Source organism: Heterodontus francisci, chromosome 49 (genome assembly GCF_036365525.1).
Source record: "Heterodontus francisci isolate sHetFra1 chromosome 49, sHetFra1.hap1, whole genome shotgun sequence".
NCBI lineage: Eukaryota > Metazoa > Chordata > Chondrichthyes > Heterodontiformes > Heterodontidae > Heterodontus > Heterodontus francisci.
This window is the reverse complement of record NC_090419.1, coordinates 9212125-9228230: the sequence shown is the minus strand read 5'-3', so window position 1 is coordinate 9228230 and position 16106 is coordinate 9212125. Positions and strand designations below refer to the sequence as shown.

Sequence of the window (16106 nt, the reverse complement as noted above, 5' to 3'; positions counted from 1 at the left end):
GGGAATTCCAGAGCTTTGGGCACCAGGCAGCTGAAGGCACGGCCGTCAATGGTGGAGCGATGGGAATCGGGGGATGTTCAAGAGGCCGGAATTGGAGGAGTGCAGAGATCTCGGAGGGTTGTAGGTGCTGGAGGAGGTTACAGAGATAGGGAGGAGGGGGGGGGGCGTGGCCTTGGATACCGCCTGGGTAGCTGATACAGTCTGTGTCTGGTGTAGACTCATTGATAAGAGATTGGCTACAATTCGTCAATAACTCCATTAACGTCATATCATGTGATTACCGGGAATGTCGAGGGAAGAGTAGGTGGATCTCTCGGTCTTGACTAGACGTTTCTACATTCTGATGAAGGAAAGGGTGTGTAAGCATTGCTTAAGGTTTCTTATCCTGTAAGGAATCTTACCCACTTGCCAGCTCCCATACACAGTGCGAATGTTCTCTCTCTCTCTTGCTCTCCCTGCCCCCTCCACCTCCACTGCCTGCCCCCAATATCTGTGATGATATGCCTCCCGCTTATAATCAGGGACCCCGTTTACCGTGACCTAGTCAAATTCACTTTGTCTTGCTTGGGACTCCTGGGACCTGTAATTGTTGTTTTAGGGGTGCAGTGGTGGTGGGAGTCGTCTTCATCCCTACAAACTGTGTATTGGTAACTGACCAGTTCAACTTGCCTTTCTGTTAATGCAGAATTGCAGGGTTTCCCAGAGTTTTAGCGACTGCATTTGTGCCCATTTTACACCATGCAGCTTGGGCTGACAACCGATGGTATTGATAATCTTTCCTGCTGTCTCATTCAGAGTAACTATGTGTTTTCACTTCCAATCATTTGTGTCTGTCTCTGTGCTTGTCTCTCTCTCTGTGTCTCTCCAGGTATTTGGGCTGGACTTGGTGGAAATTGACCCTAAAACTCACGCCTACATCCTCGTTAACAAACTGGAGCGAGTGGAGGGTGATAACATGAATTGGTAAGCTGAGCTGCCACAGTGCCCCTGCTGTATTTTGTAACTGTTTTTCTGTTTTGTGCTAGCAGGCTTACTCTAAACTGGCTGCTAAGGGATTATGGGGCCAGGGGGTTGTACTTTCTGAATGTCTCTTTAGGGCAGGCTTTTACAGGTCTCCACACTAATCCAGCCTTTAAAGACGCTGACTTGAACAGATGCTTCACTAGCCACAAGTCAGGAGTGTGATGGAATACTCTCCACTTGCCTGGATGGGTGCAGCTCCAACAACACTCAAGAAGCTCGACACCATCCAGGACAAAGCAGCCCACTTGATTGGCACCCCATCCACCACCTCCAACATTCACTCCCTCCAACACCGACGCACAGTGACAGTAGTGTGTACCATCTACAAGATGCACTGCAGCAACTCACCGAGGCTCCTTAGACAGCACCTTCCAAACCCGCGACCTCTACCAACTAGAAGGACAAGGGCAGCAAATACATGGGAACACCACCACCTGCAAGTTCCCGTATCGCTGTTCCTTCACTGTCGCTGGGTCAAAATCCTGGAACTCCCTCCCTAACAGCATTGTGGGTGTACCTACCCCACACGGACTGCAGCGGTTCAAGAAGGCAGCTCACCACCAACTTCTCAAGGGCAGTTAGGGATGGGCAATAAATGCTGGTATTGCCAGTGAAGCTCACAATAGATACTGACCTTGCCAGTGATGTCCATATCCCGTGAATTAATTTTTTTTAAAAAGGAGTCATAGTGTCATGCTAAGAGGTTGGCCATTTTGGACTGAGATGGGGAGAAATTTCTTCACTTGGAGGGTTGTCAATCTTTGGAATTCTCTCCCCCAGAGAGCTGTGGATGCTCCGACATTGAGTATATTCCAGACTGAGATCGATGGTACAGTCGAGGTGAGGTGGAAGATCAGCCAAGATCTTATTGAATGGGGGAATGGGCTCGAGGGGCCAAATGCTCTCCTCCTATTTCTTGTTCTCTGGTAGGTTCTTGCCCTCCAGGGACACGTGTGATTTGCGGCTGAGGAGGTAGACGGGTAACTGTCGTGATCGCTGCAGGTGTTAAACTGACTGCTGAGTACTCACTCAGATCTTTTCCTCCTCCTCTCCTTCCTGCAGGAGGTAACAGCTCACAGCCAACACCACCTTTAGAGCAGAATAGATTAACGGGAGATTAACCAGAATGATAGCAGGACTGAGAGAATTCAGTTACACGGCGAGACTAGAGAAGCTGGGATTATTCTCCTAAGAACAGAGAAGGTTTAAGGGGAGATTTCATTGAGGCGTTCAAAATCAGATAGAGTGAATCAGGAGAAACTGTTCCCAGTGGTGGGAGGGTCGGTAACCGGAGGGACACCGATTTAAGATAATCGGGGAAAGAACCAGTGGGGGAGAGGAGGAGAATGTTTTTTGACGCAGCGAGTTGTTGTGATCTGGAACGCGCTGCCCGAAAGGGCGGTGGAAGCAGATTCAATAGTAACTTTCAAAAGGAGAATCGGATAACTACTGGAAGGGGAGAAATTTGAAAGAGTCAGCATGTGCACAGTAGGCCGAACGGTGGCCTCCTGTGCCGTTGAGCGTCAATCGGCTGTGTATCCTGACAACTTAAAGATTGTGACTTTATTTTTCTCTGTTACAGGGGTGATGCTGCACCCAAAATGGGACTCCTGATGGTCATTCTCTCCGTCATCTTCATGAAGGGCAACGTGGTGAAGGACTGTAAGGCCCTTGCTAAGCCAGTTCTGTTTGGACCCTAACCTGCCATCAGGATAATCGCGCGGGGCTGTCGGCGGTTGTGCGCGTACCTGTAGCTTTCAAAATCCGCGTCACGTGTGGACACTGCCGACTCGGTCCCCAGGAGCGCCAAACCTCCAGACCACTCTGTCAGCTACCCAGGTGGTGCTCCGCACCCTCACCCACTCCATATCCCTAACCACCTCCAACCTTCCGAGATCTCTGCGCTACTCCAATTCCGCCCTCTTGACCATCCCCCGATTCCCATCGCTCCACCATTGGCGGCCGTGCCTTCAGCTGCCTGGGGCCCAAAGCTCTGGGATTCCCTCCCTAAACCACTCCGTCTCTCTCTCTCTCCTCCTTTAAGACGCTGCTTAAAAACCGACCTCTTTGACCGAGCTTTTGGTCGCCCGACCCTGATATCTCCTGATGTGACTCTGGGTCAAGTATTGTTTGATTACATTCCTGCGAAACACGTTGGGATTTGTTTTAAATGAAGAGAAAAGCAAGATTTAAAATTATATAGTGCCTGTCACCAACCCAGGATGTCCCAAAGTGCCTCACAGACAATGAAGGATTTTTATTTGAAGTGTACTCACTGTTGTAATGTAGGAAACGCGGCTGACAATTTGAGCACAGCAAGATCCCACAAGCCATGTGATAAATGACCCAGATCACCTGTGTTTTATTCTGTACTGATGGTTGAAAGGTATATATTAGCCCCAAGGCACCAGGGATACCTCTCCCCTGCATTCTACTTGGCCAATCATTGACTTTCATACAGCTGCCTATCACTTTGACATGGGTGGGTTCAGAAGATTATTATTGGAGTGCGATGCCTTTTATGTAGGTGGTGATTTAGAAACAAAACTGTGCTGTAAATGCCGAGTTTCCTGCTGTGCAAGGTGATGTTCCCAGCCAGTACTGAGGGAATGCTCACTGTCGGAGGGTCAGTACTGAGGGAATGCTCACTGTCGGAGGGTCAGTACTGAGGGAATGCTCACTGTCGGAGGGTCAGTACTGAGGGAATGCTCACTGTCGGAGGGTCAGTACTGAGGGAATGCTCACTGTCGGAGGGTCAGTACTGAGGGAATGCTCACTGTCGGAGGGTCAGTACTGAGGGAATGCTCACTGTCGGAGGGTCAGTACTGAGGGAATGCTCACTGTCGGAGGGTCAGTACTGAGGGAATGCTCACTGTCGGAGGGTCAGTACTGAGGGAATGCTCACTGTCGGAGGGTCAGTACTGAGGGAATGCTCACTGTCGGAGGGTCAGTACTGAGGGAATGCTCACTGTCGGAGGGTCAGTACTGAGGGAATGCTCACTGTCGGAGGGTCAGTACTGAGGGAATGCTCACTGTCGGAGGGTCAGTACTGAGGGAATGCTCACTGTCGGAGGGTCAGTACTGAGGGAATGCTCACTGTCGGAGGGTCAGTACTGAGGGAATGCTCACTGTCGGAGGGTCAGTACTGAGGGAATGCTCACTGTCGGAGGGTCAGTACTGAGGGAATGCTCACTGTCGGAGGGTCAGTACTGAGGGAATGCTCACTGTCGGAGGGTCAGTACTGAGGGAATGCTCACTGTCGGAGGGTCAGTACTGAGGGAATGCTCACTGTCGGAGGGTCAGTACTGAGGGAATGCTCACTGTCGGAGGGTCAGTACTGAGGGAATGCTCACTGTCGGAGGGTCAGTACTGAGGGAATGCTCACTGTCGGAGGGTCAGTACTGAGGGAATGCTCACTGTCGGAGGGTCAGTACTGAGGGAATGCTCACTGTCGGAGGGTCAGTACTGAGGGAATGCTCACTGTCGGAGGGTCAGTACTGAGGGAATGCTCACTGTCGGAGGGTCAGTACTGAGGGAATGCTCACTGTCGGAGGGTCAGTACTGAGGGAATGCTCACTGTCGGAGGGTCAGTACTGAGGGAATGCTCACTGTCGGAGGGTCAGTACTGAGGGAATGCTCACTGTCGGAGGGTCAGTACTGAGGGAATGCTCACTGTCGGAGGGTCAGTACTGAGGGAATGCTCACTGTCGGAGGGTCAGTACTGAGGGAGCGCCGCACTGTCGGAGGGTCAGTACTGAGGGAATGCTCACTGTCGGAGGGTCAGTACTGAGGGAGCGCCGCACTGTTGGAGGGTCAGTACTGAGGGAATGCTCACTGTCGGAGGGTCAGTACTGAGGGAATGCTCACTGTCGGAGGGTCAGTACTGAGGGAATGCTCACTGTCGGTGAGTCAGTACCGAGGGAGCGCCGCACTGTCGGAGGGTCAGTACCGAGGAAGCGCCGCACTGTCGGTGGGTCAGTACCGAGGGAGCGCCGCACTGTCGGAGGGTCAGTACTGAGGGAGAGCTGCACTGTCGGAGTGTCAGTACTGAGGGAGTGCCTCACTGTCGGAGGGTCAGTACTGAGGGAGCACCGCACTGTCGGAGGGTCAGTACTGAGGGAGAGCTGCACTGTCGGAGGGTCAGTACTGAGGGAGTGCCTCACTGTCGGAGGGTCAGTACTGAGGGAGCGCCGCACTGTCGGAGGGTCAGTACCGAGGGAGCGCCGCACTGTCGGAGGGTCAGTGCCGAGGGAGCGCCGCACTGTCGGAGGGTCAGTACCGAGGGAATGCTCACTGTCGGAGGGTCAGTACCGAGGGAATGCTCACTGTCGGAGGGTCAGTACTGAGGGAATGCTCACTGTCGGAGGGTCAGTACTGAGTGGGCGCCGCACTGTCGGAGGGTCAGTACTGAGGGAATGCTCACTGTCGGAGGGTCAGTACTGAGGGAGCGCCGCACTGTCGGAGGGTGAGTCCTTCGGGCTGAAACGTTATAGCCAAGGCCACCGTCTTCCCTCTCAGGTAGATGTAAAAGATTTCAGGGACACTATTGAAAGAAATGTTGGGGGGTGTGGAGGAAGCTCTCCCTGGTGTCCTGGGACCAATATTTATCCGTCAACCAACATCACTAAAAAAACACATGATCTGGGCCATTTAGCTGATTGCTGTTAGTGGGATCTTGCTGTGTGCAAGTTGGTTCCTGCGTTTTGTTACCTTACAGCAGTGACCACACTTCAGTGGCTGTGAGGTCCTTTGGGATCTCAGGTGGTGAAAGGCTCTGGAAAAATACATGTCCTTTCTGTACTGTTGGCGTCACGTGTTGTGGTACCAGCATTCTGCGTCTCCTGAAGCATTGAGTACTGTTCAAAATTGCTGTGAAGCCGTATTTAACATTCGTTCTCTCTCCCTTTCTAGCTTTGCTGTGGCACATCCTTAAAAAACTTCGGGTCGACCCCAGGTAACGCTCAACTGACACATTCGTATTTGTCATTTTACACTGAGCCCCGGGAGTTAATTTTGGGGGCGCTGGTTGATAAGCTCCGCGCGCTGATTCAGCTGATCCGTGGCCCCTTCTGGGGCGGACTGCACAAGAAATTTGCATTTATGAAGTGCCAGTCCTGACCTGAAGGTACCAAAGCACAACAGAATCAACAGTGCCAGTGTTTTACGTTATTTCCCTGTCCCACCAGCCTGTTCCAAACTCACCCAACTGGGTTTTGGGCATTTTTGTTCCTTTTCAAACCCGGTGTTTTTGCTTCCCTCCAGTGAGAGACACGACGACTTTGGGGACGTGAAGAAGCTCATCACCGAGGAGTTTGTCAAACAGAAGTGAGTGCCGTAGATCCACTGGCTGTAGCATAGGAACCTGCCTTTTCACCTGTACCTGTCCTGGGGAGTGTTTGATGGGGACAGTGTAGAGGGAGCTTTACTCTGTATCTAACCCCCGTGCTGTCCCTGTCCTGGGAGTGTTTGATGGGGGACAGTGTAGAGGGAGCTTTACTCTGTATCTGACCCCCGTGCTGTCCCTGTCCTGGGAGTGTTTGATGGGGGGACAGTGTAGAGGGAGCTTTACTCTGTATCTAACCCCCGTGCTGTATCTGTCCTGGGAGTGTTTGATGGGGACAGTGTAGAGGGAGCTTTACTCTGTATCTGACCCCCGTGCTGTACCTGTCCTGGGAGTGTTTGATGGGGACAGTGTAGAGGGAGCTTTACTCTGTATCTAACCCCCGTGCTGTACCTGTCCTGGGGAGTGTTTGATGGGGACAGTGTAGAGGGAGCTTTACTCTGTATCTAACCTCCGTGCTGTACCTGTCCTGGGAGTGTTTGATGGGGACAGTGTGAAGGTAGCTTTACTCTGTATCTAACCCCCGTGCTGTACCTGTCCTGGGAGTGTTTGATGGGGACAGTGTAGAGGGAGCTTTACTCTGTATCTAACCCCCGTGCTGTACCTGTCCTGGGAGTGTTTGATGGGGACAGTGTAGAGGGAGCTTTACTCTGTATCTAACCCCGTGCTGTACCTGTCCTGGGGAGTGTTTGATGGGGACAGTGTAGAGGGAGCTTTACTCTGTATCTAACCCCGTGCTGTACCTGTCCTGGGAGTGTTTGATGGGGACAGTGTAGAGGGAGCTTTGCTCTGTATCTAACCCCCGTACTGTACCTACCTATGGGGATAGTCCAGTAGTTTCATGATCACCATTACTGAGGCTAGCTTTTCATTCTGGATATTGAATTTAAATTCCCTCAGCTGTTGTGAGATTTGAACTTGTGTTACGGATCATTCGTCCCCTGGATTACCAATCCAGTAAAATTAGCACTTTGCTACACTGCCCTTTCAGTATGTCGGAAAACGCTCCTTTTAATCTGAGTAATTCTTCGCCTTGTTAAATAGTTGGAGTAACAAAGGATTAGGCATTGGGAAGATATTTACCTTGTACTTTAACAGCATTTAGGGCTTTGTGGAGGAATCAGCTACAGTTTACCATCCAACATGAGGCGAACAGTATCGATGTATTTAAGGGGGAAACTGGATAAACACACAAGGGAGAAAGAAATAGGGGGAGATGAAGTAGGGGGAGGGAGGTGGCTCGTGTGGAGCAGAAACACCAGCACGGAGCAGATGGGGCTGAATGTCCAGTTGCTAGGCTGTAGACCTGATGTAAATGTATCAAGCTGATGGAGGATTTGTTGATGTTTGCCTCTCTTTCTCCCCCCTTTAGGTACCTGGATTATTCGCGGGTTCCTCACACAGACCCCTTGGAGTACGAGTTTCGCTGGGGACCCAGAGCTTCAAGGGAAACCTCCAAGCTGAAGGTCCTAGAGTTTGTTGCAAAGGTTAGCAACGCTTCCGAATTGAGCTCGGTGATCAGGGAGCCACGGGACAGTGGAGGGGGGGTGGCGAGGGCGAGGGCGGTGGGACATGTGTTGCTAGAAAGTAGGATCAGCAACCACCGTGACTAGGATTGAAGATAATCGGGTAAAGAGCCAGAGGGGGAGAGGAGGAGAATTTATTCTGAGGCAGTGAGTTGTGATCTGGGACGCGCTGCCTGGAAGCAGATTCAATAGTAACTTTCAAAAGGGGGAATTGGAGAAATACTGGAAGGGGAGATATTGCATGCCTTGTGGGAAACAGTGGTCAAGCGGGGGTCGGGTAGATGTGGGGGCGTGGGGCTAATTGAAGAGCTCTTTTCAAAAGAACCAGCATTGCTACGATGGGCCGAATGGTTCCTTTTTGCGTGGTACAATTCCATCTCGTGTTAATTTTCCTTTTGTTATCAGATGCACAATCAGGATCCGAAAACGTGGGCTACACAGTACAAAGAAGCCCAGCAGGAGGCAGCAGCGTCTTCAAAGAACTAACCAGGCAAAGTAGCCGCCGTTTGCATCAGGGCTTGGACACCCGTGTTGGCCCAATTTACTGTCCGCTGCCCATTGCCCCGGCACCCCGCGCTCAAGTCTTGAGAAAGCAACTGCACAAGTCGACGAGCGCCCTGCGCACAGCGGACCCCTTGTAAATACTAATCTGTGTGGGCTCCTCAACGTGAGCACAGTCGTGGGAGATTCATGGGCAGTCAGTCCCTCCTCCCACTAGCCAACAGTGCAATGGGCAGGCACCACCCCTCCCCCCTGGGGGTTCACACTTGGGGGTGCCAGCTGCCAGTTGATTGCCGAGTTTTATTTAAGGCTGGTGTCTGAAGGGAAAGGTATCCAGATTGACATATCAGCTACCAGGACTCTTTCCCCCTGCCCCTTAAAACGTCAATCCACCTTTCCCTCTGGGAAGTGACCGCTCCTTTGAGGATTTCCTGCAGCTACGTAGCGTTAGGGAGAGTCGCGAAGGGCTCATCGCGAGGGAATTGCTGTATCTTTTTTTTTTAACTGATTGAAGATGTTGCCTCCCCGTCTGGATTCCGCCAGCTTGTTTTTGTAAGTGCGTTTTTTGTATGTGCGATTAAATTGATGTCTTTGTCATGACTTCCACTCCGCGTGCCTGCCTTGCCAGATCACCTGCGCTTCAGGCTGCCCCCAGCTGCTTTATTCTACCCCCCCCACCCCTCCCTCCATCCAGTGTACCTCATGCCAGGCGTGCAGGGCATCGGGCGTAACTACATGCAGCCATGGGCACTACACCTCAGGGAAGATATATCAGCCTCAGAGTGAGTGCAGCACATATTCACCAGAATGATCCAGGGCTAAGAGGGTTAAATAACGAGGACAGGTTACACAGCCTGGGCTCGTATTCCCCTCGAGTGTAGAAGATTAAGGGGGTGATCTAATCGAGGGGTTTAAGATGATTAAAGGATTCGATCAGGTCGATAGAGAGAAACTATTTCCTCTGGTGGGGAGAGAGTCCAGAACAAGGGGGCAGAACCTTAAAATCAGAGCCAGGCCGTTCAGGGGGTGATGTGAGGAAGCACTTCTTCACACAAAGGGGGAGTGGAAATCTGGAACTCTCCCCCCCCCCCCCCCCCCCCACCCCAGAAACTCTGGATGCTCAGGGTTAATTAGACTATTATTGTTGGGTATGGGGATTAAGGGTTAGGAAACCAAGGCTGGAAGATGGAGTTCAGATACAGGTTAGCTGTGATCGAATTCAGTGGTGGAACAGGCTCGAGGGGCTGAATGGCCTCCTCCTGTTCCTGTGTTCCAACACCAGTCTTGGTCGTCAAGGGATCAGGGAGCTGCCTCTGCGCTGGAGCCAGCCGGTGATGATGACCTCTCCGGACCTGCAGGTCACAGTGTCCGAGGAGAAGGGTGTGATCATCAAAGTGGGGAAACTCACTGAACTCCAGGTCATCCAGCACCGCTTCCCCCACCCCACCTAGCCACAAGTGGACTGCGTCAGGCTCTACATAGTCCGAGGAGATGGCCTGTCCCAGGCAACACAGGGGCTACTCGGTAAGAGAGTCCCTCAAACCTACAGCTACACCATCCTCGAGGCTTATTCTGTACCTGACCTCCTGCACGTGTGAGCTGCAAGGTGCAGTGTCTGTGTGATTGGGCTCCCTCAGGGGAGCAGGGAACCAGGCTCAGTTCCAACCCTCTGCTCCCATCTCTCGAGCTAAGCAACTGTTGAATCTGCAGACCAGATGGTTAGCACTCTCTCCAACTCTATTTCATTTCCTCCCTCTCTTTCTCTTTGTTTCTCTCTCTCTCTCTGCCTCCCTCTCCCCTTCATTCTGTCTCTCCATCTCCCTATCTCTTGCTGTCTTTCTCTGTCTCCCTCCCCTCTTCACTCTCACTCTTTCTGTCTCTCTTCACTCTCTCAGTTTGTGTCTCTGTCTCCTGCTCTTTCCCTCGCCCAGGCTCCGCCCTCCCTCGCTCCCCTCGCCCCGGCTCCGCCCTCCCTCGCTCCCCTCGCCCCGGCGCCGCCCTCCCTCGCTCCCCTCGCCCCGGCGCCGCCCTCCCTCGCTCCCCTCGCCCCGGCGCCGCCCTCCCTCGCTCCCCTCGCCCCGGCGCCGCCCTCCCTCGCTCCCCTCGCCCCGGCGCCGCCCTCCCTCGCTCCCCTCGCCCCGGCGCCGCCCTCCCTCGCTCCCCTCGCCCCGGCGCCGCCCTCCCTCGCTCCCCTCGCCCCGGCGCCGCCCTCCCTCGCTCCCCTCGCCCCGGCGCCGCCCTCCCTCGCTCCCCTCGCCCCGGCGCCGCCCTCCCTCGCTCCCCTCGCCCCGGCGCCGCCCTCCCTCGCTCCCCTCGCCCCGGCGCCGCCCTCCCTCGCTCCCCTCGCCCCGACTCCGCCCTGAGACACTTGCCACCAGATTCAATGAAGACAACTCCCGCGCAGTCAGGAATTTCATCTCATGGCACAACCCGCACTCCCCTCTACCACTCTCCCTAACATAAATGTAACCACAGTCCTCGGTGAGGTGGGACGTACATGTTGAAAAACCATTAACCCACTCATAACCTGAGGCCTGCGTTCTGTCCCTCTCCTGAAATGCAAGTGACAACCGAGTTTCATCAGTCCTGTTGGCAGAGTTGTTTGGAAAATGTTTCATTCGAGTCTTTCGTAGCTGCCCACATTAAACCACACAAGGGAACATTTAATGTCACGCATCTCTCACCGCAGGCCCAGAAGCTGCCCTGTTTCTGAATCAACAACAAAATTAACCATTTATTATAAAACCAAGTCTTAACCATAAGAAGAAAATCTACATACGAATTGAGATGTTAAAGCTCCTTATTTTTCCCTAGCCCTCATACACATGTACATCCAAAAACTGGGAAAAACAGGGGATTTTGATTTGCAGCTCTTTCAAAGGAATAATTTTTTTTTTAAACTTGGGCTGCCATGAGCTGGAAGGCAGTTCTTCAGTTTGGTGAGGTGTCCCAAAGTCAAATAATTGGGTGCCACTCGAAGTCTTCCCAGGCGAGGTTGATGAACAGTCTGTGATGGGTAGGCATTCAAAGAACTTCAACGGTAGAAGGCTTCACATAGGTCTTCCATCAGGGGTGTAGCAACAGGTGTCAGTTCTCACATTCGATGCAAAAGCCCTTTTTTATAGTTGCAAGATTTCTGCAAATTCAGGGTTTCTCGGAAAATGCAGGAGGCAACAGTACCACTTCATGCAAGCTTTTTCTTTTCAAGAGCAAGGATTCTTTACAGAGTGGTCATACTTTTCTGGTTCTTCTGATCTCTAGTCAGGTCAAAATCAAATTATGAATGCCTGCTTTAGTCCAAACCCACTGGCTTTTAAAAGTTCGAAGATGTCACACAAAAGGTAGCTCTGAGGTCAAACCCACTGCTGGTTTCCAGTATTAGTTCACTGGTCAAAACCCCAAGAATCTCTCGTTGACATTGCACTCCTTCTAAAAGCATCTATAAAGTTCAGCTATCTCCAGATGTCTCATTGCCCACTGAAATCCTTTCCAGTTTTTAAAATTATCGAATCCCAGGTTTTTAATACAAAAATGGAAATCCTCTTAACATAATTTGCCCTCACAGGTCCACCTTTTAGCTTCACTCTCACAGGTCCGCCTCTGAACTCCACCTTCAGAGGACCGCCTTTCAAATTCTTCCTCACAGGTCCGCCTCTGAGCATCACGCTCACAGGTCCGCCTTTTCATTTCGTCCTCACAGGTCCGTCTTTCAACTTCGCTCAGGCTGTGCCAACCCGCCTGAGCTCCGTGCTGGCCCACATGATCCACCCCGACCAGTCCTGGCCGGTCCATCCAGGACAACATCCACCTGGTCTGGGACCTGATCCATCTTTCCCAGAGGACTGGTCAGTCGGTCGCCTTTCTCTCCCTCGATCAGGAGAAGGCGTTCGACAGGGTGAATCACGACTATCTTTTCGGGACTCTGCGCGTGTTCGGACTCGGGCTGCATTTTGTGGTCTGGGTCTGACTTTTATACGCTGCTGCAGAGTATCTAGTCAAGGTTAACGGGTCCTTGACAACACCCCTTCACTTTGGGAGAGGAGTGCATCAGGGATGCCCCATGTCCGGCCAATTATATACCATCTGCGTGGAGCCCTTCCTGTGCCTGCTTCGCAGGAGGTTGACGGGATTGGCTCTGTGCGAGCCAGCCATGTGGGTCGTCCTTTCGGCTTACGCCGACGACGTGCTCCTCGCAATCACAGATCCCGTTGACTTGTGGAGGGTGCGTGACTGCCAGCAGACCTTTTCTGCCGCGTCCTCTGCAAGGATCAATTGGGAGAAATGTTCTGGGTTCCTGGTGGGTCAGTGGCGGGTGGACTCCCTGCCGGAGGAGTTGACACCTTTTGAGTGGAGCACCACACACCTCCTCTAACTGGGAGTTCACCTTAGCCCCGCTGAGGAAGCCTGGCGGGCAAATTGGCAGGAGTTGGAGGCGAAAGTCACCGCTCGGCTGGGGTGCTGGACAGGACTGTTCCGAGTGCTTTCCTACAGGGGCCGAGCGCTGGTCATAAACCAACTGGTGGCCTCCATGCTGTGGTACTGGTTGGTCACTTTGGCCCCGCCCCCTGTATTTGCCACCAAGATCCAAAAGAAACTCGTCGATTTCTTCTGGGGCAAGAGGAAACACTGGGTCTCTGCCGGGGTCCTGAGTCTCCCGATCGAGGAGGGCGGTCAGTCGCTGGTGTGCGTCCGCACCCAGGCTGCGACTCTCCACCTTCAGACCCTGCAGAGATACCTGTACGTCGAGCGTCCTCCCAGATGGTGTGCGTTGGCGACGTATTTTTTCCGCCAGTGTCACTGCCTTCAAGACAACACGCAGCTCCCGTCGGAGTCCGTTAGCTGCGCCTCTCTGAGGGCCTGACTTTACCCGGATCTATTCAGAGTCTGGAACAGGGTTGCCTTCAGTCAGGGCGCTCCCCCGTCGGTGGAGGAGAGCGCCTCAGCTGTCCGGGTGGCCGATTCCGGGGACAGACCAACAGGCGGTGGAGTAGCTGAAGCCCCCGGGATGCCCCTCACTACGAGTGGCGAGGGGGCTCGGGAGTGTGGAGCGCTCCTGGCCGAGCTGACCCCCGCTCGGCCGGAACTGCTCATCGGACCCAGGCCCTGAAACCCTCTTCGGGAGCCGGTCCCGCACAACCTGAGCCGCCTCTCGGAAATGCCCTCCGTGCCATTCCACACGAGTGTAAAGATAAGTCCAGCAACTACAAGCCAGTCAGTTTAACTTCAGTAGTGGGAAAACATCACAAAACAATAATTTGGGACAAAATTAATAATCACATGGACAAATGCAGCTTAATTAAGGAAAGCCAGCATGGATTTCTTCAGGGAAAATCGTGTTTAACAAACATTTTTTTGAGGAGGTAACAGAGAGGGTTGATGAGGGTAATGCTGTTGATGTGGTGTACATGGACTTTCAAAAGGCGTTTGATACAGTGTCACACAACAGACTTGTGAGCAAACTTATAGCTCATGGAATAAAAAGGGACAGTAGCAACATGGATACGGAATTGGCTGAGTGACAGGAAATAGAGAGTAGTGGTTAATGGATGTTTTTTCAGGCTGGAGGAAGGTTTGTAGTGGAGTTCCCCAGGGATCAGTGTTGGGACCCTTGCTTTTCCTGATGTATATTAATGATCTAGACCTTGGTGTACAGGGCACAATTTCAAAGTTTGCAGATGATACAAAACTTGGAAGCATTGTGAACTGTGAGGAGGATAGTGTAGAACTTCAAAAGGACGTAGACAAGTTGGTGGAATGGGCAGACAGGTGGCAGATGATGTTTGATGCAGAGAAATGTGAAGTGATTCATTTTGGTAGGAAGAACATGGAGAGACAATAGAGAATAAAGGGTACAATTCTAATGAGGGTGCAGGAGTAGAGGGACCTGGGTGTATATGTGCATAAATCATTGAAGGTGGCAGGACAGGTTGAGAGAGCGGTTAATAAAACATACAGTGTCCTGGGCTTTATTAATAGGGACAGAGAGTACAAGAACAAGGAAGTTATGTTAAACTTGTATAAGACACTAGTTCGGCCTCAGCTGGAGTATTGCGTCCAGTTCTGGGTGTTGCATTTAAGGAAAGACGTGAGGGCATTGGAGAGAGTACAGAAAAGATTCACGAGAGTGGTTCCAGGGATGAGGAATTTCAGTTATGAAGATAGATTGGAGAAGTTAGGACTATTTTCCTTGAAGAAGAGAAGGCTGAGAGGTGATTTGATAGAGGTATTCAAAATCATGAGGGGTCTGGACAGAGTAGATGGAGAGAAACTGTTCCCACTCATGAAAGGATTGAGAACGAGAGGTCACAGATTTAAAGTATTTGGTAAAAGAAGCAAAAGTGACACGAGGAAAAACTTTTTCACGCAGCGAGTGGTTAAGGTCTGGAATGCGCTGCCAGAGAGTGTGGTGGAGGCAGATTCAATCGAGGCATTTCAAAGGAAATTGGATAATTATCTGAAGAGAAAAAATTTGCAGGGCCATGGGGAAGGGCGGGGGAGTGGGACTGGGTGAGTTGCTCTTGCAGAGAGTTAGCACGGAGGCGATGGGCCGAATGGCCTCGTTCTGTAACCATTCTATGATTCTTTGTATTTTGGTGATGATCTTGTTGGTGCCCTGCAGTTAACAACTGACTGTCCAATCAAATTGGTTTCCGAATTTACGTTATTAAATAGTATCATAAATTTGAGCCTCTCGAATAAATCTCTTCATCCCTGTTCCACAGAGAACAATCCCAGCATCTACAATCTCTCCTCATAATCGTATCATTCAGGTAAATCTCCTCTGCAGTTTCACCAAGGGCTTGACATCCTTCCGAAAGTACACTGCCCTGAGTTGGCCCCAATACAGGGGGTTTATATATAGAATAACACACCCGGGAGGGAATTACAGACTGGAATCTAATCGAGGGGTTCCGGTGTTTATATATAGAATAACAGATACCCGGGAGTGTGTTACAGACTGGAATCTGATCGAGGGGTTCGGGGTGGTTTATATATAGAATAACAGATACCCGGGAGTGAGTTACAGACTGGAATCTAATCGAGGGGTTCATATATAGAATAACAGATACCCGGGAGTGAGTTACAGACTGGAATCTAATCGAGGGGTTCGGGGGGTTTATATATAGAATAACAGATAACCTGGAGTGAGTTACAGACTGTAATCTAATCGAGGGGTTTGGGGGTTTTATATATAGAATAACATACCCTGGAGTAAGTTACAGACTGGAATCTAATCGAGGGGTTCGGGGGGTTTATATATAGAATAACATACCCTGGAGTAAGTTACAGACTGGAATCTAATCGAGGGGTTTGGGGGGTTTATATATAGAATAACAGATACCCGGGAGTGAGTTACAGACTGGAATCTAATCGAGGGGTTCGGGGGGTTTATATATAGAATAACAGATACCCGGGAGTGAGTTACAGACTGGAATCTAATCGAGGGGTTCGGGGGGTTTATATATAGAATAACAGATACCCGGGAGTGAGTTACAGACTGGAATCTAATCGAGGGGTTCGGGGGGTTTATATATAGAATAACAGATACCCGGGAATGAGTTACAGACTGGAATCTAATCGAGGGGTTCAGGGGGTTTATATATAGAATAACAGATACCCGGGAGTGAGTTACAGACTGGAATCTAATCGAGGGGTTCGGGGGGTTTATATATAGAATAACAGATACCAGGGAGTGAGTTACAGACTGGAATCTA

At 51.4% G+C, this 16106-nt stretch overlaps 1 protein-coding gene across 2 annotated transcripts in view; it reads left to right on the top strand.

The window, feature by feature from the left end:
- ndnl2 (necdin-like 2) overlaps window positions 1–8991 on the top strand; it is a 28630-nt gene extending 19639 nt beyond the window's left edge. For both annotated transcript variants that reach the window (XM_068024267.1, XM_068024266.1), the window contains exons 6-11: window positions 869–963; window positions 2606–2685; window positions 5935–5977; window positions 6286–6348; window positions 7737–7851; window positions 8296–8991. In XM_068024267.1, coding sequence (XP_067880368.1) covers window positions 869–963; window positions 2606–2685; window positions 5935–5977; window positions 6286–6348; window positions 7737–7851; window positions 8296–8376 — 477 coding nt within the window. In that variant the 3' untranslated portion in view covers window positions 8377–8991. The remainder of the gene's footprint in view (window positions 1–868; window positions 964–2605; window positions 2686–5934; window positions 5978–6285; window positions 6349–7736; window positions 7852–8295) is intronic.
- Window positions 8992–16106: the final 7115 nt, after the last annotated feature.